At 53.6% G+C, this 26,151-nt stretch overlaps 2 protein-coding genes across 2 annotated transcripts; both read left to right on the top strand.

Annotated features, from left to right (window-relative positions):
* Positions 1-595: 595 nt before the first annotated feature.
* LOC311209655 (cytosolic 5'-nucleotidase 1A-like) lies at positions 596-4,264 on the top strand (the record flags this gene model as incomplete). Its single annotated transcript, XM_084287133.1, has 6 exons — positions 596-640; positions 1,222-1,389; positions 1,743-1,872; positions 2,064-2,186; positions 3,255-3,433; positions 3,962-4,264. 6 exons carry the CDS (start codon positions 596-598, stop codon positions 4,262-4,264), a joined length of 948 nt encoding a protein of 315 aa, XP_084143259.1.
* A 6,198-nt stretch (positions 4,265-10,462) lies between these two features.
* On the top strand, positions 10,463-25,006 carry CTSD (cathepsin D). Its single transcript, XM_084287077.1, has 9 exons — positions 10,463-10,579; positions 10,913-11,069; positions 12,982-13,105; positions 14,529-14,647; positions 18,384-18,583; positions 19,456-19,578; positions 20,470-20,614; positions 21,342-21,440; positions 21,987-25,006. Exons 1-9 carry the CDS (start codon positions 10,515-10,517, stop codon positions 22,146-22,148), a joined length of 1,194 nt encoding a protein of 397 aa, XP_084143203.1. The 5' UTR covers positions 10,463-10,514; the 3' UTR covers positions 22,149-25,006.
* Positions 25,007-26,151: the final 1,145 nt, after the last annotated feature.

Here is a 26,151-nt window from a genome sequence, read left to right as displayed (position 1 = left end):
TAGGCACAGGCAGACCATGCAACTCCCCAGGACTTTGGTCTGCCTGCACAAATGCCTGTGGTGTAGGGCATCCTGCACCCAAGCATCCACCACACATCTCAACTTACTTGGGCCTTTTACACCCACAAATGATCTCTCATGCAGTGAATTTACTTATCTGGGGACAGAAATTCTCCATTTGGACAAAAAGTAGCAAGTAAGGATGCAAGCTAGAAGCCTATCTGTAAGATCTTTCACAGGCTTCTTGATTCACTAAATCCCCAAGCCTCATTTAGGGTACATAAAGATTTAGTTTGCTGAGAAAAGAGCTCCACAAACTCCTTCAGAAACTCCCAAGGGAAAAATATTCTTTGGGAGGGGAGAAAAGGTGATCACTGCTTGAAAAGCCACTCTTCCATCATAATTAATTAGAGATCTCAGGCCAGGTTTTCCCACAGCAAAGCTGTCGTCAGCAGAAGCCAGCTCATTTTGTCTGGGCAGGATATTCAACCCTCTTTGCCATTTTTCTTCTCTGTTCTCCCCCATTTAGATTGGATGTATTGTAACGCGTTGGTTTAATTGTACATTTTTTCTTGTTTGATGCTGGAACTGGAAGATGGCAGAGCCTGAAAGCACGGTTGTAAACCCCAGTGTGAAACAGGTAAGAGTTGCTCATTACAAAATGCAGATCCTCAGTCTCAAGTACATTTTGAAATGCTGCTGTAGGAGATGACACCACAGCCTGAAACTGTGGTGGCCAAAATTGTTGGTGCCTCAGTTATATGGACAGGACCGATGCATTTGCTCACACTTAATTTTGGAATGACAAAGGAGAACGCAGCAGTTTCTACTTCATCAGTCTCTCCAGAAAAAGAGATAAAGCAAGAATAAAAACACCAGGACATGCCCAGCTCAGCCCAAGCAGTTGACTACAGCTGTGCTGTGCCCACAGATGCACAAATGATGAAGCAATCCCCTCCTGTGTGGGCTGTCCTCGGAGCATATTGTGCTTACCAAACAGGTTAGGGTTTCACAACTGCCTGCTTCCATCCTTGGTGACCTGAAGATGAAGATCAAGCTTGATACCCCTCCTTCAAAGGCTCTCTGGCATCAGCAGAGCCCAGAAGCATGACGCATGGGTGATGCCTCCAATGCCCAGCCCCACTACTCCACGCTTGTCCCAACCACCCCAAGCTCCTCCGTTGTGTTCCCCCAACCCTTCTTTTCCTCTTTCTCCTGCAGAAAGACCCCAGCAAGGCACTGGTCATTGCAGTGACCACCAGAGCCATCTTCAACCTGGAGGAGGAGCACCAGCTCTACCTGGAGAAGGGCAAGGAGGAGTACGTGAGGCATCAGCAGGCCAACCAGGACAGGCCCCTGCCACCAGGCACAGCCTTCGCCTTCATCCAGGTGAGCCCCACGCCGGGCTGGGGGCACATGCCAGCACTCAAGAGGGCAGGCTGAAGGCTCAGCCTTCCTGGCTTTAGGTCTCAAACCCCACCCCAGGGTGCAGGTGCAGCACTCCTGAGACCTGTGCCCCTCACCACATCTCCACCTCCTTGCTGGTGCCCTGCTCCCTGCCCTCCCAGCTGTGCTTTGCACAGGATGGCTGCTCTCCGCCCCATGCTTGTCCTGCCATAGGTGGCAGCTGCAGCGCAATGTCCCCACTGCCCACATCCTTCTCCCCAGCCACTAACCACAGGATTGCAGAACAACCCTCACAGTCATGCCCCTTGCAGAAGACTCTTGTCTGTTCCTCCTAGGCAGTGCAGTATGTGAACAAGAAGATCCTGGAGAGCAACCCAGCAGAGGAGGACCTCTTTGACATCCTGCTGCTCTCCAACAACAGCCCAGAGAGTGGTGTGCGCATCATTAACAGTGCCAAGCACTACGGTAGGAGAGGCACATCCCTGAGGGCGGGTATCCTCTCTCCAGGGGGGCTGAGGAGCAGATAAGGCAGTGGTGGTGTATCAGGGGCAGAGACTGGGCCACGAGAAAGCACACAAAAACCTGAGGAGGTGAAAGGGGTTCATAAAGACAAATGAGCCCTGTAACAGACTTTGCTTACATTTCCTGACCCAAAGGCCTGGAGATTTCCAAGTTCTGCTTTGTCAGCGATGAGGACTCCACGCAGTACCTCAAGTCCCACGGGGTCAAGCTCTTCCTCTCAGCTGACAGGACAGACGTCTGCAATGCCCTCCGGAGAGGTGCGTCTCCCCCTCCATCCCACATCCCCAAACACACCACACTTTTCCCAAGCAGCAGTGCCTGAGCTCATTCTGTCATGGATGAGAGGGGATGAATGGCACCCTGGCCACCACCGCAGTCCTGAATTCTTCTTCTGTCCCCACCAGCAGCCCCCAAACAGCAGTGTTTGCAGATGGCTTCACAACCAAGTGTTTTATGTGTAATTCCAGCTGCAGCTCTGCCATGCGCTGGTCCTTCTCTGCAGAACGTTTAAACCTTTCTAACCCAAAATGCTGCTCCCTGGATCAGTGAGGGAGCATCATTACCTCCCAGGGCCTTGTGGGGATGCTGTGGAATTTGCTTTCTTGGTACATGCAGAGTCCTTAATGATAAATGTAAGCACATGCTTGACCTGGATTTGAGTGCATACAGCCCCTGACAGCTCTAATGGGGTTCATCTCCTCCTTATTAATTTGCTCAGGTATGAGCACATCAGCTGGCCAAGGTCCTTCAGGTCAGGAGCAAGCCAGCCGCAGCCCAGATCTCCCTCAGCTACAAAGCCCAATCCTGAGGTCTCCCTGAAGATCATCACTGCTCTAGCAAGTGTCTCATCTAGGAGCCCCAACCCACGGATGAGAGCAGGCAGGGAGCAGCTTGTAGGAAAAGACCTGTAATTAAGCCAATTACCCCAATCAAGCGGAGGTGCCAGGCCCTATTACTCACAGCACAGAGTGCTAAGTCTGGACATTAACACCAGGCTTGGCAGAGGGACCAGGCACCAGGAGGAGTGCTGCCCATGCATTAACAACAACCTAGCAGTTCTCCTAGCAGGCTTCAGTGTCCATACAGTCCCTGATCAGCAGCACTGTCTTGTGCTCCCCAAATAATCCAGCCTTGGAAAGGCCAGGATGACCCCCACGGAAACCCTCTTTGCTTGGAGAATCCAACCACACTGCCTTTTCTGGTGACATTTGTAGTGTTCGATGGGGCCGTGGAGGCATGGAGAGGAGCTGCCCATGCACAAGCTGCCCCCAGGAAATGGTGGCTCCCTTGTTCCCCCACCAAACCCAATTTGCTCCATCCCACAGGGGTCTCGGCAGCGCTGGTCTTCCAGCAGGAGGTGCAGGCCCCCAGTACCCCGCTGCGCGTGGCTTTCGATGGGGACGCCGTGCTCTTCTCCGACGAGACCGACCAGGTCTTTCGGGAGCAGGGCCTGGAGGGAGCGGTGCAGTACGAGCGAGCGATGGAGGCCGTGCCCATGGGAGAGGTGAGCAAGGTGGCTGCAGGCCCCATGCCCACCATCAGCATCGCCCCTGCTAGGGCTTTGCTGTGGGTGGCCAATAAAGCACAAATTGTTATGGGTTCCCTTTGCATTCAGCACTGCTCGGTCCCAGCAGGGGCTGATCTGGAGTCCCTCTGGAAATGGATCTGGCATGCTGTCTTCTGTAAGCAAGCATCTGCTCCCAAAATTTGGGGCTATGGCTACCCAGAGTGTTCCTGTGACCTTTTGTAGGCTGGGATGCCATGCTGTGCCGATCCCCTCACCCAGGGGTGCTGCACCTTCTTGGTTCCCTCAGGATTTGCATGAGCACCACAAGGCTCACCTTCCTGCTGAGCACCCTAGGGCATGAGTGTGGCCAGTACACAGCACCAGTCCCAGCACTGCCCAAACCTATACCCAACAGACACTTCTGTGTCCTGCAGAGGCCTAAGGAACCTCGAAAGGGGAAAAAGTGGATTGAACAGATGCTTCTTTCCTTCCTACCCACTCTCAAGTGTCTTGCTGTGCTTCCAGGGTCCCATGAAAGCCTTTGCCATGCACCTGGGGAAGATACACAAGAAGTTCAACCGTGAGGAGTGCCCCATCCGCACCTACCTGGTGACCGCCCGCAGCGGCCGAGACATGGGCATCCGAGCCATCAAGACGCTCCGGGAATGGGGTCTGGCCATCGACGAGGCTTTCTTCATGGATGGGGCTCCCAAAGGCCCCATCCTCGCCCAGATCCAGCCGCATATTTTCTTTGATGATGGCCTTCATAACATCCAGGGGGCTCAAGATATGGGGGTACCCTCTGCCTGGGTCCCCTCATGTTGCTGATGGACCAACAACCAGCAGCTCTCAGGACCGGTCCAGCTGAAGGCCAGCTTGGTGGAATAGGAAAGATTTATTAACCTGCAGCAAGCAAACCTCAGGGAAAGGGGGTGAGAGCATTGCCTGAGAGCACTGACCACCAAGCAGGACTGAATGCTCCTGAGACAAGGTCCTTTAGCAGCTGCTCCAGGAAGGACAGGCAACTCTACTGTGACCCCAGGGACTGCTACCTACCTGTCTTGTAGGGCCTGGGGACTTCCTTCTTCTACAAGGATAAACAAAGCTACTGCCCCACACATGGGGAAGGAAGCATGAAAGTAAGCACTAAAAATGCAAAGTTCAGTGGTACTTAGCCTCCAAGATTTAATCTCAGGAGCTCTGCTCAAAGCAAGTCCCCAAGACCCTGCCTTGGTGGACATGCTCAGCTTCCTAAGAAGAATGATGTGTCACCAAGCCCCTCATGCAGCTCTGGCCAACTCCAACAAATTCAGTACAAGGATAGACCACAAAGCTATAAAGCACCTATAAGCTTTTAGAAACCAATTAGTAGGTTGAGGAAAAAAAAGCCCAAACTGTAGTCCCACATGTATTAGAGAACAAATAATTTTTTTTTAGGCATTGCTCACAAGGAGTGCCCTTAGGAGGCCCAGACCTGTAGGACAGAGCTCCTGGACCAGCAGGAGATGGACCAGGGATGAGGACAAGGCTGTGAGATGGGTTCATCCAGGAGACTGATGTAGCTCTGGGGTTCCTCCAGGTGAGGGCACTAGAGGGGGCCACCTGCAGCACAAGCTATGCAGGGGGATAAGGCTTGGGATGTAGACCATCACCCAAACCTCCAAACAGGCTTAGGTGTCAAAGCCTGAGCTTAAATAGGGCTGTGGGTGGAGGGCATGGGTGGGGTCCCAGGTGAAGCTGCTCAGGGTAGATGTGGTCTCGAGCAAGCCCAGGACCACAGTACCTACATGGTGCAAAGCCAGCCCTATGCAGGGATGTCTCTCCTCTGTCTCGTTTGATTCTGCGCCTAATTTTACCAGGCAGAAAACAGCCCCAAAAATTCACTTGGAGGTTTCTCTCCCCAGGGCAGGATGTCAGTGATTGCCACTAGAGGCCACTGTGCTGCCCTCCTGCTACCCATGCTGTGGGGGAACAGGACCATTCCCCCAAAACTAACACCTAAAAGCAGCCATGAAAACCACTTTGACCCCCAGCCCATCCTGAAAACTACAAGTTCCCTTTGTTGCATTAATTTTCCTTTTTCTTAATTAAAAATAAAATGCAAATTTTATGGCAGAACAGAGAGAAATAATCAGATTTTTTTAAGGTTTCATCACTCTCACCAATGCTTTTTCCCCTAATAAATAAGTAAACAACACTTGGTGTGATTTGCTGGTGCCCCTGGTTGAGCGTGCTTGGGAAGAGGGGTGCAATATTGTGGAGCTGCTTTGCAGGCATGGAGGATTTTTATCCAGGCCTTACCCAGCCGTGTGCACGTGGAGCACATCAGGGTGGGCTTGATCCTGCTGTGAGCACAGGAAACCTTCAGTGGGTTTTGGATTAGCTCCTTGCAGAGCAAAGGCCATCAAAATCCACACACAAACCTCAGGAAATGCCAAAATATTTCATTTAAAGCAGTTCTCCCCCTCCCCACGTACATGTACTTCCATGCTAGCTCCCACACGCTCCCACCCAGGGGATTTTCTCCACCCAGCGCATGGGACCGTGGGCGAGGCAGATGTCCCTATCACGGGACATGGGGTGGCTGCTGTGTTCCCACTTGTGTCCCTGCTGCCCCGGTTTTGGGACAGGTCTCGCCTCGGCAAGAGGATCTTCTGGAGGGAACCACCTCCAAAAAAAGACCTTTCTGCCAAGTCCAGATGCTGAAATGAGATGTCTAAAAGTAGTGACATCAACATCAGCTCCTAATGATTTGCTAATAACACTAAGTACCTGTCAGCCTCAATCACCAAGCAAACATTAATTATGGGATGCTCCAAACAAGCGGGGGCAGATGTTCGTCCCACTTGTATGGAGGTCAGATATTTTGGGGCTTGGCAGCCGAATGCCTGCATCCGGCCCGGTGGCACCTCACGGTGGGGACCTGCTGGTGGTCGCAGATGTCCCTGCCACCCTGAGCTGCTCTGACCTTTGCCAGTGGCCATGAGGCAATCCCTCACCCCGAGATGAAACTAAATTTAAGGCCGGCTCGGTCAATGCCTTGGGTGAGGGGGATTAGCTGAGTCAAGGCAGTTGGGGACAGGAGCATGTGAGCGGTGGCAGGCCGCGAGGTGCTGAGGCAAGGGGAACGGGCCGCGTGCCTTCCTCCAGCACAGTCAGCACGGCAGGAGGGGGGGATGACAAGGCAACATGTGCCCAAAATGGGGAAAAAAGGAAGGAAGCACGGGGTTCGGGGGATTGCTTCATGCAGAACCAAGTGCTGCTGCTTCAGGCTTGTTACCCTGTGGCTTTCCCTGCCCTGCTCCGAAGGTGGAGCATCAGAAACAGCCTCCAGCAAGTACTGCTGCAGCTTAGCCACCTGTCGTGTGGGGAAACTTCTTGCTTCCATCTTACAGACACCTGCAGTAAATTCATTAAGGGTTGGGACAATAACGCCATCATCAGTGCTTGGGACATTCCTTGGGTTTTGGCTTTCCAAGGCATTTCCAAGGGTGCAAGGGGTGCAGAGGGGTGCAGAAGGAGGTTCTTGCACTTAATTTTGGCCATTACTTTCCAACAAGTGTTTTGGCACCCCACATTGCCCCAGCCAAAGCTGCTTCATGTTTGTGTCCTCCCAGTCATTGACCCAACACTGCTTGGGACACCCCTGGGACCCTAACCCTAAGCCAACGACTCAGCCCCCTCCAGGCTGACGTAGCTCCAATCAGCCATGCAAACCCCCAGAAAAGGAGAAAACTATCAACGGCGTCTTCCACTTTTTCTTTTATTTCCACTCATATCCCTCCCTAGTGACCCTCACCCTCCCAAGGCGACCCTCCTCCCCAAACCAAAGGGATTTCGTGTTTTGTCACACGGAAGTGGTCTAATTGCATAACCTATCGGCTTTTGGGGGGCTGACTGGGTTGGATATTAAAGGAAATCATTAAAAATAATGCTGGTGAGAAAACTCAGAGGGATAACCCTTGTTATGCCTGCTTGGAGGCACATCTCCTTTGGGTTGGGGCTTCTTGTCTGGGGTCAAGGGGTGCCCATGCTGATTGCACCCCTGCCCAGCTTTTCTCCCCGGGTGCCCGCAGGGGCATTGCACAAGGTGTGCGATGCGGGTGCATGGGGTGCCCATCGCTTCCTGGCGTGGGAGGCGATGAATCGACTCCATCATTGCCCCTGCCACCCATCCCGTCAGCTGCCTGCCGGGCTTCTTCTCACCCGTACACACACGCAGCTCCTGACAAAATAAATATATAAATAAAATCGGGGTGAGGCAAACACAGCGAGCTCCCTGCCCCGAGGAGAGGATGCGTCCCCACGGTGGGTGCCAGGCGTGGCCCCGGAGCTGGTGGCTGCGGGGGCGGTGGGACAGGGGTGGGGAAGGATGCTCGATCCCCCGTGGGGGCGGAGGGGCTTTGGGCAGGGCCATGGGCATGGAAGAAACAGGGACAGGAGATACAAGGGTTGGCTGCAGCCCAGCACAGGTGAAGACACCAGGGTCGCTCATGGGCTTGAAGACAGGCATGTCCCTAAGCATTTTGCTGCACAAAACCATTTTTTTTCAGGGAAAATAACTCAGGGAAGGCATGCAAAACTCAGGTCTCCCAGCTGTGGCCACCAGTGAAATATCCTCACCTACCACTGGGATTAGGGTTTGCAGCAAGACACCAAAGGAACAACTGCCACCCAGGCTAGCTCTGTGGCACCCATACTTAGCATCTACCCTGGGTGACCACAGTCCCTGCTGGCAGCAGAAGGGTGTTAATGTGTGTGCCCTGCCAGTCAGCACCGATGGCACAGGACCGATACCCAGCTCCATCCTGGGTGGCTCTTCCTCAACCCTTCCTTTGGTGTCAAAAAGTGAATTTTTGTGAGTTTCCCACCAGTTTAAGAAATGGTGCTGGGGACGGGTGAGGTCCTGGCACTGAGCCGGGAAAAAGTTACCACGGCTCCTTGCTGTGCTTGGGGCTGGTGAATCAGGCGCTGCTAATTAGCTGCATCCATTAACATCGGCACCCGCTGATGTGGAGTCACGGTGTTTTTAACCGTTTCGCCCCACGCCTGCCCGAAGCACAGGACCCACCCGGTCTTGCCGGTGTCATCTGCGGAGGGGACCCCGGTGCACAGGAGCAAGCGCTCCTCCATCCCGCGCCAGGGCTGCGTCATCCTACTTGGGAATCGCAAGAGGTTGCAAAATGGTGGCCTGCTGCCAGGGGTGCGTCACCCGCCGCCCACGTCCCACGGCGGTGCCTGCACACCGCTCGCTTTCGGATGGCATGGAGAAGGAAAATGTTGCAGGGGGAGCAAAACCTTTTGCATTGGCATCCCTGGTGGAGGTGCTGAGTGGCACCAAAGTGACACCGGGGACGGGTGCATGTGGGTGCAGTGCTGGCAGCTCTGAACCCATGGGTGCCGAGGCCTGGAGCTAGATTAAACACTGTGGGGACACCCCAATTTTTTTTTTGTTTTTGCCCTAGCATTGTTGTACACACAGCCCACAGCCACGTGACGCAGGGCCGGGCCAGTTGGATGGGAAATGCATGCAGAGGAGCATGTGGGGTGCCAGCACCTTTCCCCTCCAGCTCTGAGGGAGGGTTTGTGCCTCTCCCTCCCGTCACAAGACGCTGGGAGCACCCCAAGGGGCTGCAGCCCGGTGCCAGCCCGTGTCGGTGTTGGGAGGGATCAGGATCATGCCCTTCACCCACCCACCCCGTGACAGGCAGCAGGCCGCGGGGGGCAGGCGCGACACCTCCCGCTGCCTTGGGACCCACACAACGGGGACTGGGGCCACCGGGACCCTCGGCCCCAGGTCCCCAAATCCTAGCCGAGCAGGGTTTGCTGAGTCACGGGTGCCAGCTCTGCTGACTCATGGTCAGCCGCTCGCCCCGGCCACGTGCCTGTAGGGCAGGAGGGAAGCGGGCCCTGGCCAGCGCCCAGGCCGGACTAACGGGACCTCGTGGCCAGGCTCGCGGAAGGATTTGCTGGGAGCAGCTTTGTTTTATTTTTGTCCCCAAGACGCCGTCCTGGCCCCTTTTGTTTTCTCCAAAAGGAGCTTAAGGGGTTTTGGGTGTTGTTTTTTTTCTGGGGGGGGGAGGCAATGGTGTGATTTAGTGCCCCGAAAAGTTAAGCTGGCTGGGTGTGAGGCTGTGGTGGGTGCTCCTGGACGAGAAGCTTTTGGTGGCACTTGTGGCACAGACCCAAACGGGGGACAGTGGTGGCAGGGAGAGAAAGCAAGAGGAGGCCCAGGGGGGCACTTCCCAAAGGCGCTTACCAAAAGGGGCACCGAGTGATGGGGGCAAGCTGGGGATGGGGCCCCCAGCACAAAGCCCAGGGGGGAGGTGGCATTTTGGGGAGGAACACACAAATTTGGGGGGGTTCCTTCTGGGTGAGCAATCCAGGGTAAGGAAGGACGCCTCAAACCCCCACTCTGAACTAAGATGAAATAAAATGAAACTAAATGAAATAAGATGAAGTCAAACAAAGTAAAACGAAGTAAAACAAAATGGAATGAAGTAAAGTGAAAGACTACAAAACGAGGTAAAACAAAGCAAAATGAAGCAGAATAAAACAAAAATGAAGGAAAGCAAAGCAAAATAAAACAAAAAGAAAATAAAAACAAAAGAAAATAAAAGCACAATAAAAACAAAGAAATGAAAATGAATCAGAATATAATGTAAAATTAATATTTATTTTTTTTAATAAACTGAAACCAGCCTGGAGGGATGCCCCCCCCCACAGTGCGAGGTGTCGGGGGGGGGATCAGGAGCAAAAACACGGAAGGAAAATAAAAACTGGGGGGAAAACATAGAAAAATGGGGGTTAAAAAAAGAAAAAAGCAAAGAACAAAATGCACTAAAACCAATCTCGTGCCAGCCTCCCGCTGTTGATTCCCCATTCGCGTGCGGGCTGAGTCACGGGGGGTGGGGGGAGCCGGAGCCGTGCCCCCCCCGCCGCCTCCGTCACGTGAGGCGCGCGCCGCCCCTCCCCTCGCCGTCAGCTGACCGGGCCCGGGGCCGCGGCTACAAAGGGGGGGCGCGGGCGGGGTGGGGCGGGCGGCTGCGAGCGGGGACGGCTCCGAGCTGCGGCCGCCATGGGGCCCCGCGTCCTGCTGCTGCTCCTCGCCGCCCTGCTGGGGCCATGCGCCGCCCTCATACGGTGAGGGGCTGCGGGGGGTGCGGGCTCGTGGTGTAAGGGCTCGGGGGTTGGGGTCCTGCGTGGGGTTGTGCTGGGGGGTGGCCCCGTTTGGGGTTTATCCCCATCCCACGCGTGTATCTGGGTGTGAGGGGGGGTTTGGGGGGGTTTTGGGACACGTCCCCTCTGGTTTTGGGGTGGGTGAGCACCGTAGGGGTTTGGGGTGCCACTGGTGTGTGTGCACCCTGCGCTTGGGTGGTGCTCCCAAGGGGGTCATAGGGAGGGAGGCAGTGGGAGCATGTAAATCCCATAACGACCCCACAGCAACCCCTGTTAACCAGCTGTCTCATCCCGCAGGATCCCCCTGACCAAGTTCCCTTCCATGCGCCATGTCCTGACCGAGGTGGGCAGCGAGATCCCCGACATGAACGCTGTCACCCAGTTCCTCAAGTTCAAGCTGGGCTTTGCCGACCTGGCTGAGCCCACGCCAGAGATCCTGAAGAATTACATGGACGTGAGTACCCCAGCGGGGCGCCCGGCCTCGCCGAAAGCTGAAGGAGGGAGAGAAACTTCATGTACAGAGCTTTATCCTCTTGCTTTGGCTTGCAGGGCCACTCCAAGCCCTTTGCAGTTGCTTAACATCATTAAGAAGTTAAAAATAATAAGCTTGGTGCCATGGAGCTGCCGTGTTTGCAGCTCCTGACCTATTTTCTTTTCTCCCTAATTGCTGTGTATAGTGGTTGTAAGCAGGGGCCTGTGTGCTTGCTGGTGTTCCTAGCCTCTTCTGGCTGGTTTTGGCAATGCCACGCTGTGCTTTGTCACGTGGAGGTGAAAAACTTGTCCCCCCCCATCCTCTTCTGCATGGAAAATCATCCATCCCATAATACCCAGGTAATAAAGCTGAGATTTTCACCCACGGCGTAGGTGCTGCTGCTCGGGCAGGTGTCCCACGCACAGCCCTTGCCTGGGGAAAGGGAAGGTGCTGGCCCTGCTCCCCGTGCTCATCATGTGGCCGGCCCTGTCCCCACGGGGCACCTTGCTGGGAAGGGCTGCAAGTGTTTAACCAGCGATGTCGAAAGCCTGTTGCACCACGGCATGGGGCTGCTGGAGCTGGGGTGTTTGCCTTGCACTCTGGTGCACAAGAGATGCTCCAGGTGAGGGCTGCTGGGGAGCCTTACCAAAGATTCAGGTGCTGTCCCAGAGCGTGCCCAGCAAAAATGCTGTCTTGAGTGTAGGAGGGATGGGAAAGCTCCCACACCGAAGTGGGGCATCCTGAAACATTGCTGGCAACAAAGTGAGCCTGTGACATGAGATAAGGGGCTGCTGGGACCTTGCACACCCAGCAGAGCCTGAGGAGCTCTCCTAACTAGAGGAAAGGCACAGCTGCACCTTGCCCACCCTGCATGTTCCCCAGCAGGTCTACATATGGGATTTATGGGTCTGCTGCAGCCCGGCCATGCAGTGGTTTGGCCATTTTTGTTTGGCAGCAGCCTGTGAGTTTAAACATCCTGTTGCTTGGAAGGGATTTGACCTTGATGGTAGCTGTTGGTGGCAGAGTGGAAACTTGTAGCGGGTTATTTTTAGGTGAGGTGACTCCAGAGGTAGTGGAAGAAAGCGCTGGCTGTTGCGGTTAATGGCAAGGGGTTATTAATTACTCAGGGAGCAGCCCCAAAGGGTGAAGTGTTCAGGAGGTGAGCTCAGAGCAGGCAGGTCTGATAATCCTGTCTTGGGATTTTTCCCCTTTAACTGAGTACACCCAGACAAAACACTCAGTTCCCACACACCCCAGGGGCTCACCAGCCAGCGCTGAAAAGCCCTGTGGCTGCGGCAGGCCCAGCTGCTTGTGACTTGCAGTTCCTCCCCCAGACTTGCCAGCACAGCAGCTTCTCAGCAAGCTCATGCTCTTCTGGCTTTTCAACAATGCAGGTGCTTTGCCCTGGCCTCCTCCTGTCTTGTTCTCCCCTGCTGTGAACCACGCTTCTGCCTGCCCACCTTCCTATTTCTGCTGTGTCTCCATGCCCTAAAAATGCTCCCTGCAAATACCTGTCCTGCTTCTCCCTGATTATCCTTTTCCCACCTGCTGTAATTAGGCTTGAACATCTGAGGGAGCCTCCCTTATGGAGCATGTCACTGCCATGGGTGAGAGGAGGACAATGTTTATGTAAGAAGCCATCCCCATTTTTGTTCCAAAAAGCTCTGGGAAAGATGATTTTCCATGATTTTCCCCTTGCTATTACATGCTCTTGTGTTCCCTGGGAGCCTCCAAACCACCAGGACACCCACCAGCCTTGTGTGTGGGTACTGGCCAGGGCTTCTGGTGCCTGTCCCTTGCCACCAGCTTATCTCCCCAGCTCAGGGCAGCTCTGCAGGGCACGCCCTGTTATCAGCGGGCACCTCTGCTCACAGGCCCCTTTCTCTCTTTGCAGGCCCAGTATTATGGTGAGATTGGCATCGGGACCCCTCCGCAGAAGTTCACCGTGGTCTTCGACACCGGCTCCTCCAACCTGTGGGTGCCGTCTGTGCACTGTCACCTGCTGGACATCGCCTGCTGTAAGTGGGATGGCTTCTCCTTCCCTGCATGACATAGGCATCAACATCAGGACCAAAATGCAGATCCCACACCCTAGTGATTAGCTGAAAGCCCCTGGCTTGCATCATTATCGTGCCTGCCTGCTGAGGGGACAGATGCAGATTGCTAATGCAGAGTAGTTTGTGCTGATGGTAGACCCTGCTGATCCACCTGGAGGGAGGATCTGTACTGGGAGGAGAGGTTTGAGATGCTGCCAAGCCCTCCCTGTCTCTCCGGTTCACGCCCTGTCTCCAAAAGCTTCTCTTCTCCTCTCATCATCACCCACGCACAAGCTCCAGCCTTCCTGAGCAGCCTCAGTCCTGCAGCCAGGAGCCAATGAGCACTTCCACAGGTCGCAGGGTTTCTCCCCAAATTATAGACTGTTGTCCCATTGCGCAATGCTGGGGGAAAAAAAAAAATCAGCTTCTTGCCAGATCTGATAGAAACTGTCCTAGTTTCTGTTTTATTGTTGCATGGAGCATGTGCCTACATGTTCATGGATTTTATAGTTAATGAGAACCAGGTAGGTGCTCTTTCCTGGGGTAAGAACATCTAAGGAATCACATGCTTTCTCTTTTTTCCTCTTCTGTGGTGTTACTATGCGATAAACCTCCACAGATGCAGGTGTCAAACCTGGCTGTGGCGAAGTGCCACCTAAAAGTTCCCAGCTGTGCAGCTTAAGCAGAGCGGAGAACCCTGCGGAGCCAACAAATGCGAGCAGGAGAGCTGACCTCCGGTGGCTGTCAAGGGCAGGGAGGAAACCTGGACCTGTGCCCTCCTCGGACAGCCCTGTCATGCCTTGCCTGGCCACAAAACAGGGATATGTTACAGTTTCCACCCCTTCACAGGGACAGGCAGCCTGGGCAGGGGGAAGTCCCAGTTCTCTGGGAAAATACTGTGTTATGTGCAGAAAAGTGATAGCTGTATAAAAATTCCAGCTAGCCTTAGCCAAAAAAAATACAAATCTATAAACTGAAGATGTTTGTGTCTGGAGCAGTCTGTTTGAAGCCCCCCAGCTCTCCATGGTGTTGTGGGCAGCCATGGGGACATCTGCCTCTGCTGTCTAATGTGCCCTGATGCACTAGCCACACATACTCCAAGCTCTTAATGTGCTGTGGCCAAATCCTATTGAAGTGCCAAATTGGATCTCCCCACCTGATCCCCAGACCTTCTCATTGCAGACAAACCTGCTTTCATATCACTAAGTTTCTGCTTGTCCTGGTGCCCCAGGGGGTTGTGGGGCTGGGTACGGAGGAGCAGAGGTTTTGTGGCTGATGTGGGGAAGGCAAATAGCAGTGCAGGTGTTTCCAGTGTTACTTTAGGGGTTGGCTTTCACTTGTGACTGACGATTGCTTGGTGCATAAAGGAGAATTAATGCCCATCTTTCCCACTCCCTGGCTGCAGTGCTACACCACAAGTACGATGCCTCCAAATCCAGCACCTACGTGGAGAACGGCACCGAGTTTGCCATCCACTATGGGACAGGGAGCCTCTCAGGATACCTGAGCCAGGACACGGTCACGGTGAGTAGTGGCTGCGTTTCTCCCAGCCGCCCCAGCCAGCTTTTGGTAACAGCACTCAAAGCAGTTTGATTTCAATGGGTCTCACTTCTGGAGTGCCCCACTCCTATCAAGTGTGCTTCAGCCCCGTGTTTCTAAGTGCTTTGATGATGTGAGGAGGTGACTACAGAAAGGGCAGGCAGGGAAGGGACTAACCAAAGGGTCAGAAAAAGCAGAACTGAGCTTGAGCCATACGTATGGTGTACTGCAGATGTGCTCTGGCTCTTCTCCTCTTCCTGACCCCGGGAAGTTCCCAGCCTCAGTGCACATCAGCACCACCCTGTGGGTTGCTGGGGATGCCCACCTTGCTGCTGCCATGGCAGCAGACATCCCTGTGGGCAGCTGATGGCCACACCAAGCAGGAGTAGGCTCTGCCACCATGGAGCCAGCCCCATCCTCGTTCCATGTGGAGTGGTGCTTACATGTTCAGATGTCTTGGGCGTTCTCTTTGCTAGCCTGGCTGGTAGGTGGTTCGCTAGTAGCTTATTGTCTCAATTTCCTTTTCAGCGAGCAAAGGCTGAACTTCCCACCCTGTGAAGGGTGGGTACCCTGCTCTTGGGACTCTGGGTATTCCTAGGGACAAGTGAACTCAAGTGTGTCAGCTGCTGCAAGTGCAAGCTCCAAGGTTACTTGGCTCTACTTGCTGGGATAATAAAAGCATGTGTTTGTTTAGGGTGGGGAGACCAAGCATCTTGAGTAGGCACACAAATCTAGGTATTTCTGGGTTTGTTAGTTTCAGCTGGAAAGTGTTGGCTTACTGGTTTTATAAGGATCAGAGGAGAAGCATCCAAGCTAAAGAAGAACCTGGAGCTGGGGGGCAAGCAAGGAGCAAGCACTCTATAGCTTGTCCTTAGAGCAGGAAAACATCAAGCTAGCCTTGAAACATCAGATGTGGCTTGTGCATTGCATATGAAGATGCCAGCAGCTCAAAAGTTACCACTTTTGGTGCAGCTCCATCTCTGGGGAAGAGGACTTCTCATGGGCTCATTGAATCTTGAAAATCAGTGGGGACTGTAAGGGAGAGCCGTGGGGGCCACCAGCAGCTTTTCACGCCTGCTCTCCACCTCCTGCAGCCCTCCCAGCTTGTGGCCCCTTTCAGTTTCACTTTGTGCAATTTGTTTCTTGCATTCTTCAGTTGGCTTAGGGGAAAAAACAAGACAATGGCCTCCCATCCAAGCTTTTCCATGCCTCTTGCTGCACAAAGGCATTTTGCAAGTAGCAGTAATGGTTTCTTAAGCCAGCCTTATAAAACACAGGCAGAGATGGTGCCTTGGGCACTGTGCTGCTGTTGCCAGCAGGGTTGGTGGCAGAGTGGCTGGGTGCTCTGGGACAAGCTCTGGGAAGTTGCTCCTGCGGTCGTGGAGCGGGGCAGTGAGGCGAACAGCAAGCTTCATTGTCCTGTGAAAGTGTGGGCTGGTTTAGGCGCTTTCCGGCTTAATGCAGGGGCTGAAGTGAGTCAGAAGGAAAATTGCAGCTTTTTTTTCTGTAATTATCACCCTAATGCCTGCCTGCTAATTAGCTCTCTGCTTCCCAGCAGCACAGAGGAAGGATTTTGTGCCTGAGCTTGTTTGGGGGAGCGGGGACGGCTGTCGGCAAACAGCACTGCTGGTAGCATTTGGTTTCTGTCTGGGCAGGAGCAAAAGTCACCTCTTGATGGGTCCTGGGCAGCATCACCCTTCTGGTGCAGGGGAGCAAGGCGGGCTCAGGGACCTTCAGCTTGGATGCCAGGATGCTTCCACTGCTGGCTCCTTGCTTCCTTTCCGTAGGCGAGCTCACAGTCTGGTGCGGTTCCAAAGTGCAGACACTTTGATACAGCCTTCGGGGTTGCTGCCTCAGCTCCAGCTGTCCAAATGGGTGGAAAGAGCCCCAGAAGCATGTGGTAGTACTGATATCCTACCGAAAGGCACTGCTTGGTGGGTGGCCCTGAGTCCTTCAGCCCCTCAGCCCTGACTTTTGTTCAAAGCTGGTGCTGAGCTCCAGCCTCCATGGCTGTGGTGCTCCGTGGCACTGCGCTGCTCGCCCTCCCAAAGAGCAGCTCCAGTCACCCCTCTGCTGATGGGGAACCCTGGCTGTGATTGAAGCCCAACCTTAGGATGTCCTTCAAGGACAGCAGAGGAAGCACCCATGGGTGCAGGAGGTGCTCTCTTAGTGCCCTGTCTTAATGGCTCTGGGTGCCTTCACCTTCATCTGCCTTCACTGCTCACCTCACGCTTCAACTGATAAAAGCTTGTGGCCACTCTGTGTCTGGCTGAGAGCCAGCTGAGCGATGGAGACAACAGATCTGTCATCTGGCACCAGCGCTCCACTTATTATGCACTTGGATTTCAGTCCTGCTCAGGACTGAGCAGGAGCAGAGTTTGAACAAGCCTGCTGAGACCCCTCTGCCAGGCTGCTATTTGCCTCCCTCTTCAATTTCTCTGCATTCTTGAGGAGGACTTCAAACAAACCCAGGCTTATCAGTCTGTTTTCCCTCAGTGGAAGCCTTATTGAGCTTTCTGAGCTGCAGCAGGACCAGCTTTGGGTGGCTGCCCAAGGTAGAGAGTGGGCTCTGCATTTCAGCTTCAAGAGGCAAAACCTTTTTGAAACGGCTTTTTGCGATCTCTAGGACTTGTGAGCGGATGTATTACTGTGAGCTTCTCTGGACCACATCCTGCCGTGTGGCTTTAGCTATTGCAAGGCTGAATTGCCCTTTCGAAGCTGCAGATACCATTAAAGCCAGCGCTGCCTGCCTGGTCACAGGCTGTCAGACCCTGAGGGGATGTTTGTCATTTACAGGGATCGTTATCTGCCATCAGGTGGGAGAGACCAAGCATTTCAGTCCAGCCTTGTTTACTACAGGGACAATTGCTGGAATCCTAGCACAGACTCTAAAATTGCCTGTGGTGAGCCAGAAGCTGGGCGGCTTTGCCAACAGGACAGCTTTCTGCAATTTCCTTCTTTCTGGGGATCTGCCCCCAGCGAGGGGGAGAGGTGTTTCAGCTTTTCCAGCAGAGAACATCAGTCCTCCTCATGGCTGGTGACAGACACGACCTTTGCGTTCACCTTGCTCTGATTACTGCTTTTGTGCCAACCTTGTTTTCTGGGCTGGGTGTTCCCCTGCCAGGGGAGGTCTCTGCAAGCTGGTCATCTTCCTGGAAGCTGAGTGATACCCTGAGAATATCCTTTATACTGGGATGATTGTGGGTCTGGCAGAGGTGAGGAAAATTTGGGGTCCCAGCTGAGTATGGACGTGGCACCCAAGGAGGTGGGACACAGATGAGTTAGCAAAAGCCCAGACTGAGGAATGATGCAGCAAAGAGCTGCTTAAATTGGGAGGAAAGGATGCAGTAGGCAGTAAGAGAAGGGCTGTAAGGGAATGTAAGGTGATAGTGCCCTCTGTGCAATGAGGAAGAGCTGCAAAATGGCATGGCCATTCAGCAGGAGGCAGAAAGGGCCGAGTGAGGTGGGCAGTGAGCAGAGTTCCTGCCCCTGGGGACATGCTGGGCTTTGCAGGGACTCAAGATGCCACTGGGTGATCAGAGTGGACTGTCCCCACCAAGCAGAGTGGCACCAGGATGTCCGCTTTTGATGCAAGGGCATCAAATGTATGGGCAAAAGCATGGTGGTGAGTTGAGCCTGTGTTCAAGGCCACGTCTCCACCCTGATCTTGTGGATAAATTTTCTTCATGTTTATTTTTCTTCTGTCCCCACCTCCCTGCAGCTCGGGAACTTGAAAATCAAGAACCAGATCTTCGGGGAGGCCGTGAAGCAGCCAGGCATCACCTTCATCGCTGCCAAGTTCGATGGCATCCTGGGCATGGCATTCCCAAGGATCTCTGTGGACAAGGTCACTCCTTTTTTCGATAACGTCATGCAGCAGAAGCTGATTGAGAAAAACATCTTCTCCTTCTACCTGAACAGGTACTGTTGGGTTTGGTCGCACGTTCCATTGCCAAGACAAGCCCCACCTGTGCCAGCACTGTTGGGGAAGTCTCAGGTCTCCTTGCTGGAGCAGGGGGGCCAAACCCTTTCCCCTGTCAGTGTGAAGTAAGGAAAAGGAGCAGAAAAGCAGCCATTCTACTGATTAAAAAGCTGGGTAGATCTGCTACCTGATTGCTGCTTCTGATGAAGAGAGGGAGGATCTTTCCAGAGGAAACAAATGTAGAGGGTTGTGATCACAAGATTGCATGCAGCTAAAGCAGCATGAGTTAGAGGGGTGAATGCAGTCCTAGCCTGCAGCAAAAATCCACAAGCAATGTGGCCTTGCCTTCTCATACAAGCACTGTTGATGGGGCTGATCCTTCTTCCTGCACTGGGAAAGCTTTGTAGTGCCTTCCCCCCAGTGCTGCCCACCCCAGGGCACTCTGAGCACCCACTTCAGCCAAAAAAAGTAGCAGGTCTGGAGAGGGGAGGACAGAGAGGGCTGCTTTTGGCAGTTCCAGCGCCATCCCTCCCCCATTGCCATATTTCTTCCCATCTGCTCAGCAGCAATCTTTTATCTGGCAGTAACCTTGAGGATCCGGCTCTGAGGCCGCCGGCTGCAGCAGAGTTGGGCAGAGTTAACCTCTGCAGCGTGCTTAGGAAAATATTCCAGTTTCCCCTTCCTCACCTCAGCCTATCTCAGAGTACCTGTCCTTATACTGACATATTATAGTTCAATACCAGTTGTCTGTCTCCAGTGCTACTAACACTGCTATAAACCCCCCAAATGCCCTGGTGTGTGTTTTGGGGACACCTGGAGGGGTTTTCCTCACCTTGCCTCTGATGTTGGTGACTTTTGGCCTTTCTTTCAGAGACCCCACAGCTCAGCCAGGCGGCGAGCTGCTGCTTGGGGGCACAGACCCCAAATACTACAGCGGCGACTTCAGCTGGGTGAATGTCACACGCAAAGCCTACTGGCAGGTCCACATGGATGCGTAAGTCCTGTTGTGTGTGCAGATAGCCCCGTGTTCCTCACGCCTGAAGGCCTCCCATGTGTTAAACTTCGCTGAGCTGCTTGCCAGCAGCTGCGGAGGAGCAGGATGAGGCCCCAGGAAGGCAGCCCTTGCCTGAAGGGCACGGTGCAGCAATCAGCATGCATTGTTGGAGGCAGGGGGAAGGGGAGCGGGCTGCTGGCTGGGCGAGCCCCGCTGTCTATTCTGAGCTCTCCCACGTGATGGGAGCTGAGAAGCAGGCTGTGAGCAGTGCGTGCCTCTTTCCCAAGGACCGCTGCCCTTCCTGGCGCAGGGTCTTAGTTCTCATCTTCCCCAAGCCACGCTGCGTTGGCAGAGCCTGCAGAGATCAAGGCTGGAGGGCTTTATCTGTCTGCACTGCTGTGAAATGTGATGCAGGCAAGGAAGCCAAGCAGCTCCTCTCCTGCCTTTTTAATGTATGTGAATCCTTCCCTTGCCCACAACCCCCAAAGCTGTCTCAGCACCTGGTTAACCCTTTGCTTTTAGCAGTAGCACAAACTCAGGAGAAGCACCAGGATGTGAGAGCCCCTAGTTTATCACCCTTAGCTTGTCCCTGTGCCTGTCAGCTGTGGTGCTTGCACCAGCATGCAGATGGCAGTCCAGGGTGTCTGCAGAAACACAAACATGCAGCAAGGCCCTCATTTAATTGAAGGCACGGTAGAGAAACAAACCTGTGTTGCATCAAAATTCTGAGCACTCGTCCTTTCCTTAGACCTTCCATAGGTACCTGGTGCAGCCTTCCATGTATGTCCCTTCTGCCTGGGCTCAGTTTTCCCCTTTTCAGCTCTTCTTTTGCTGCAGCTCGTGCTGGGACATCTGTAAGATGTTGTCTCCTCTCTGGGCATCTCTCCCTAGGGTGGATGTTGCCAATGGGCTGACTCTGTGTAAGGGGGGCTGCGAGGCCATCGTGGACACGGGTACCTCGCTCATCACCGGCCCCACCAAGGAGGTGAAGGAGCTGCAGACAGCCATCGGTGCAAAACCACTCATCAAGGGCCAGGTGAGGCTGGGGAGGGGCACGGCACGAGTCTGTGGCTGTTGTGGCACCTGCAAACTCCCTGCTTTGGGTGTGTTGCACCCAGATGCTTCTAGAGGCACTGGTCTGCTGCTTCCCCTGTTCCCTGATCCCAGCCTGTGCTCCCGTAAAAGTTCCCTGCATAGCAGGGACCCCTCTGTCCTTCAGGGTGGAGATGAGACAAGCAGGAGGGCCTGGGTCTTGTGATCCTTGGGAGGTTTTGGGTCACCCCTGCCAGCCCTCTGGGAGGTGGAGGAGAGGGGTGCGAGTTGTGGCTGAGGCCAAGGATTCAAAGATTGATGTTAATGAGAGTCCAGAGGCACTTTAATACAAATGCATTTAATGCAAATGACAGCCCTTCCCTGCCAAGTTTTTAACTGTCATACTTAATCTCCCAAGGTCGTCTCTCCTCCCTGAAATCCTGGAGGGACAGGGAGCCCCTAGGAAGGATCCTGGGGACTCAGCAGACCTGGGAGCTGAACCTGGCATCCTCTGGCCCCAAACTATCCTTAATATCTTTAAAATCCTCTGCCCCACCCCTGCTCAGAGCCTGGGGTAGGAGCAGCTTGCTTACCCTGGCTCAAGCTTTTTATGCACCATGAGATGAGTGTTTGGGGAGGATGGGAAAGATGTGGTTCTGCCTGGGGGAGGTAGTTCTGTTTCTTGAGGGCTTAGGAGCTGCCATCTGAAGCCTTTGCTGTTTCCATTTCAGTATGTGATCCCCTGTGAGAAGGTGTCATCTCTGCCCGTTGTCACGCTCACGCTGGGAGGGAAGCCCTACCAGCTCACCGGAGAGCAGTACGTCTTCAAGGTGCGTCCAGGGCAAATTCTGCCAGCCTGTTCTCCCCAAGGCCTAACTTTTGATGCCTTTGCTTAGAGCTAAACCAAGAAATCTAAAACCCAAGAGCAAAGCCAGAGCAGGCACCTGGTGGCAGGGAGGGGAAAGCATGAATGGTTGTGGTGATGGCAGTGGCTGCTGGGTCCAGGAAACTTACATAAGATCCTGCAGGAACGAGATCCCCTATGTGATGCTGTCTTTGTTGCCGGGAGGAAAGAAGGGCAGGCAGTTATGGAACTTCCTACTTTCTACAAACCTTCTGCCCTTTTCTGTTGAGTTCTGGTAACATTAGGCCAGCCTTCTCACAGGACTACTGGTCTGGTGTGACAGCCATCAGGTGATATGGGATCAACTTCTAGCACAGTATTTCAGCAGTGGCTCTTAGATTTCGTAGCTTTCCCAAGCTGTATATCCTGGGCTGTGAAGCTGAAAAGCAGCTGGGGTTGGCAGGTGTTACTCCCAAGCCCCTGAGGTTGGGGAGAGGTGGGGAACTTTGGCTGAAGTTCTTGTTCTTCCTAGGTTTCTGCACAAGGAGAGACCATCTGCCTGAGTGGGTTTTCAGGCCTGGACGTCCCACCCCCTGGTGGCCCACTCTGGATCCTGGGGGATGTCTTCATCGGTCCCTACTACACTGTCTTTGACCGTGATAACGACTCTGTGGGCTTCGCCAAATGTGTCTAAGCGCCTGACCCCCCCACTGCCTCCGCCATACACACACTTGCACACACAGGAGCTGTAGAGAAAGGTTACCAGGATTAGAAACCCAGTCAGTGGAAGAGAAAAAAATTGAACTAGGTTTAAAGTTAATCAGGAAAATAGTCGTTGTTAGTGTCCTGCTGGCTACTTCTCCCCCTCTGAGTAAGTGGTGCTGGGACATCTTGAGTTGATAATGCCAGCTGGAATAGCCCCTCTCCTTACTGTTGTGTCTCCCAGTATTTAAGATTGATTCTTAAAGCTGAACGATTTTTCTCAATGTCCCCCAGCACTGGTCTCGCTCCTGGGGAGGCAGCTGGCTGGCCCTGCTCCTGCAGAGGAGCATGGGGCTTCTTCACTGGGGGGTGGATGACAGCTAGGATGGAGATGGAGACAGCTATCCCATGTTAGGTTGTATTTCTGATTTGTCACTGAAGTGGGGGAGTGGAAGGAGGAGTCCCTCACCCCTCTACCCCTCTGGGTGAGGAAGCAATTGTTAGACCTCTTCTCAATGAGTACACAGAATCATAGAATATCCCGAGTTGGAAGGGACCCATAAGGAACATCAAGTCCAACTCCTGGCACTGCACAGGTCTGCCCAAAAGTTTAGACCATGTGACTGTATGCACAGTCCAAACACTTCTTAAATTCAGACAGGCTTGGTGCAGTGGCTAAGCCCCTGGGGAGCCTGTTCCAGTGTGCAACCACCCTCTCGGTGAAGAACCTCTTCCTGATGTCCAGCCTGAACTTCCCCTGCCTCAGCTTAACACCATTCCTGCAGGTCCTGTCACTGGTGTTTACAGAGAATAGGTCACCTGCCTTCCACTCCCCCTCATGAGGAAGTAGTAGACTGTGATGAGGTCCCCCTCAGCCTCCTCCAGGCTGAACAGGCCCAGAGCTGGCGCTGGCTAGGTCCTGAGAGAGCATGTCCTGGGCTGGAGCAGTGGGGGAACAGGTAGCATGCACAGGGGTTGAATTTCGGAGTCCAAAGGCTCTGATAGTGTGTCTTTTGTGTTGTGATGACACTAGTGAGAGCTGGGGGCGTGATGCGAGTGTGCCTGGCTCAAGCCTTTTAGATGTAACAGGGCAGGGGTTTGTAGGGGGGGCTCCAGCCAATGGGACTCTTCAGGGAGTAAGAATACAAGGGGGGGGGGTCCACTATATTTAATAAAAGTCACTTGATTTCATGTCCCTAAAAGTCCAGCTGTCTTCTGGAAGCTGAGCAAAGCCACTTGGCCCAAGTTCTCTTGGGTTTGGTGAATTTCTTCCATGTTTTTCCTTCTTAACTTCTTCTGGAGGCAGCGAGTTGAAGGTAATGTTTCCCAAAGCAGTTAGGTGGTCTACAAGCTTAAATCACATGAGACTTTTGGAAACATTATCCTTGGTGTTTAACTGCCCCAGACTTGAGAGACAGTTGGTGAAGGCAGCGAGGCTTCCAGGCAGGAGGGTGCCATGGAGGCTGTGGGCTTGCATTTGCTCCTTCTTCCACTGCCCAGTCCCAAAACCCAGGGTTTAACACCCCTGTATCTGGTATGTCATTCCCATGTAATTAACAGTGAGAGCTCCGTTCATTTACCTTCTGTGCTGCAGACCAAGTGAGGTGCGTGCCTGCTTTGGGGAGGTGGGAGCTGAAGCTGTGCTCGCATTCATGCCTTCTTTCTGGAGATCCAAGATCTGCACATACAGAGCAGCTTGCTTCACGGGGCGGGCTGGCATCAGTAGGCAGACACTGGGTGAGCAAGGAGACAAGTGCTGTGAAGATGATCAGCTGTCCTGAAGTCATAGAGAGCAGAACAGAGCTTCCTAAGGCTCCCAGTCCATGCTGAGGGAGAGAAGGTTGTCATGTTGGTTTCCCAGTGCATTGGATCAGGTCCTGAGGTTAGGGAGGTGGGAGAGCTGAGGGTTGCAAGAGAGCCAGATCACCACAAACCACAAGAGATGACCCCAGACTGGACAGAACAGCTGGTGAAGTCCCAGCTAGGGGTTTCCTAGGAGCACCTACCCTGCAGATGTCCCGCATCCCCACCTGCTGCAGCTTTGTAACCAGAACTCATGCCATGGAGGGGTCTGGCATGGGCAGTAGGGACAGACCTGAGCACACTCCTAATGCATCCGTTGTCCTGTGTAACCCTGGGTGTGATGTCTGCTGCTTTGCAAAGCTTGCTTTTGCCTGCTCTTAGACCTGTAACCCTGGATCTGGATGCCTGAGGACATCTGTTGCAGACTGAGAACAGCATGCTACTGAAAAAAAATAGATGCTGTAAAATCAACAGCTATTCCAGCACCTCTCCAGAGAGCACACTCTCCGCATTAAGTGCCCTGAGCACCTCGAGGTCCTGCTGAATAATCCCCGAGCTGCAGGATTTATCCAGCACAGCGAGATGGCATCTGGGCACCTGTTAATCAGAGCTGGTGTGGCGTGGGCGGTGGGTTTGGGATGTGTTCCGCATCAGATCCCAGCGGGAAGTGAAGAATGTGCCATCAGCCAGCGGTCCTGGGGGGCTGCAATGCCTCATGCTGCTCTTGGGGTAGCCTCCAGGGGAACCTGGCACTGGGCTGGTGCCTGTCCTCAGCCAGGGTGACTGCCTGAGGATGGAGCGTGGCCCAAAACCATGCCCTGGGTGACATATCGTTTGTAGGGCAGGCTGGAGGAGCAGTTCATCTGATGTGACTGCATTTGCCGTACAAATCATAGCCTGCACTGAGCTGGGTCTCCTCCCCTTGTTCTTTTATCTGCATTTTTAAACCAAACTCTAACTGCGTGACTTTTTTTAATCTAATTTGCTGTCAGAATTACTGTCTCATCCTAGGAAATTGAAAAGGAAATACAGTGTTTTCCCCCTTAACTGAGTCTCGTCTTTCCTTGAGCACTTTGAGGGGCCAAATCCTTTCCTGCCTCCCCCAGTCTGTTGGGTTAGTATGTCTGGTGCCTCTCTTGGGTGGACTCGTACATGTCCTTTCCTTCTCTTTGACCAGGAAACGTCCTGGGAGGCTGTTGGAGTTTTATGTTCCAATGTAATGAAAGCAGCTGTAGGGTGAAGTGAACTCCACGGGCTGGTTCCCTGGTCATCCAGGCTGCCTAGGGCAAACTCCTGCTGGGCTTGGGACAAAACGTGGCCCTATAGTGGCAAAAGCAGGAGTCTAGTTTCTGATTCCAGCATGAAACCCACTAGGGCATGGAGTTCACACTCCCAGAGTCTGGTGATGACAAACAGGGTTGTTTCGTGTTTGTTTTTTTTTTCAAAACACAGCAAAAATCCCTTCCTCTTGTCTGACCAAGTGCTTTTTGAGTCCTAGTGCCGCTGTATGGGAACTGGAGTCTCTAATGCAGAACGCAGGCCCCGTGTGCCAGGTGCAAGATAAGAGCTAATCCCTACTCTGAAAAAAAGCATCATCTACATAAGCAAGGCAGATGCAGCCAAGTACCATCCTATTTTCTGAGCACAGATCTAAGCATGCGGAGAGCTTAACTGATTTCCTTGCTGGCAGTCCCGAGCCTCTATTCCCCCAGGATGCCTCAATACCCCAATCAGTCATTGTCCTCTGTTAAAGGGATGGATCTAACCCCAAAGGGGCTAGCTGGGTCCCAAAAACCAATCATGCTGCCTGCCATTCCTCAGTAGCCCAAGGGGAGGAGATGTCACTGATAGAAGGGTGGGGATCGTGCCTGAGCCTTTAATCACACTGTGAGTGTTGAACGTTGCACCTCAGCAGGAGCAATCGCAGGCTCGATCTTGGCCAAGAGCTGGAGAGCCAGGACTGTCCTCCTGTGCTTTTCCAGCAGGGCACACACCCCCACAGGCAGCCCAGCCTCAGCCCTGTGTTATCTTGCCCAGCCAACGCTCAGGTTTTCATCAGCCCCCTGGGTTACTGCAACATCCCTGCTGAACCCCACCTCTGACAACTTTATAGCTTGCTCCCAAGGGACCCGCCCTCACCGCAGGCCATCAGGAAAGGAAGGATCGGGCCCCTCGCTGATGGAGGTAACGTG

Source organism: Netta rufina (assembly GCF_964035555.1).
Source record: "Netta rufina genome assembly, chromosome: 5".
Lineage (NCBI taxonomy): Eukaryota > Metazoa > Chordata > Aves > Anseriformes > Anatidae > Netta > Netta rufina.
This window is presented reverse-complemented; position numbering and strand designations above follow the sequence as displayed.

What these genes read in the sequence shown, in the direction of transcription:
- CTSD (XM_084287077.1), top strand. Translation starts at nt 10,515, where the DNA reads ATGGGGCCCCGCGTCCTGCTGCTGCTCCTCGCCGCCCTGCTGGGGCCA. An exon ending in TCCTGAAGAATTACATGGAC is followed by an intron (nt 11,070 to 12,981) that starts GTGAGTACCCCA and finishes CTCTCTTTGCAG; the next exon opens with GCCCAGTATTATGGTGAGAT. An exon ending in TGAGCCAGGACACGGTCACG is followed by an intron (nt 14,648 to 18,383) that starts GTGAGTAGTGGC and finishes ACCTCCCTGCAG; the next exon opens with CTCGGGAACTTGAAAATCAA.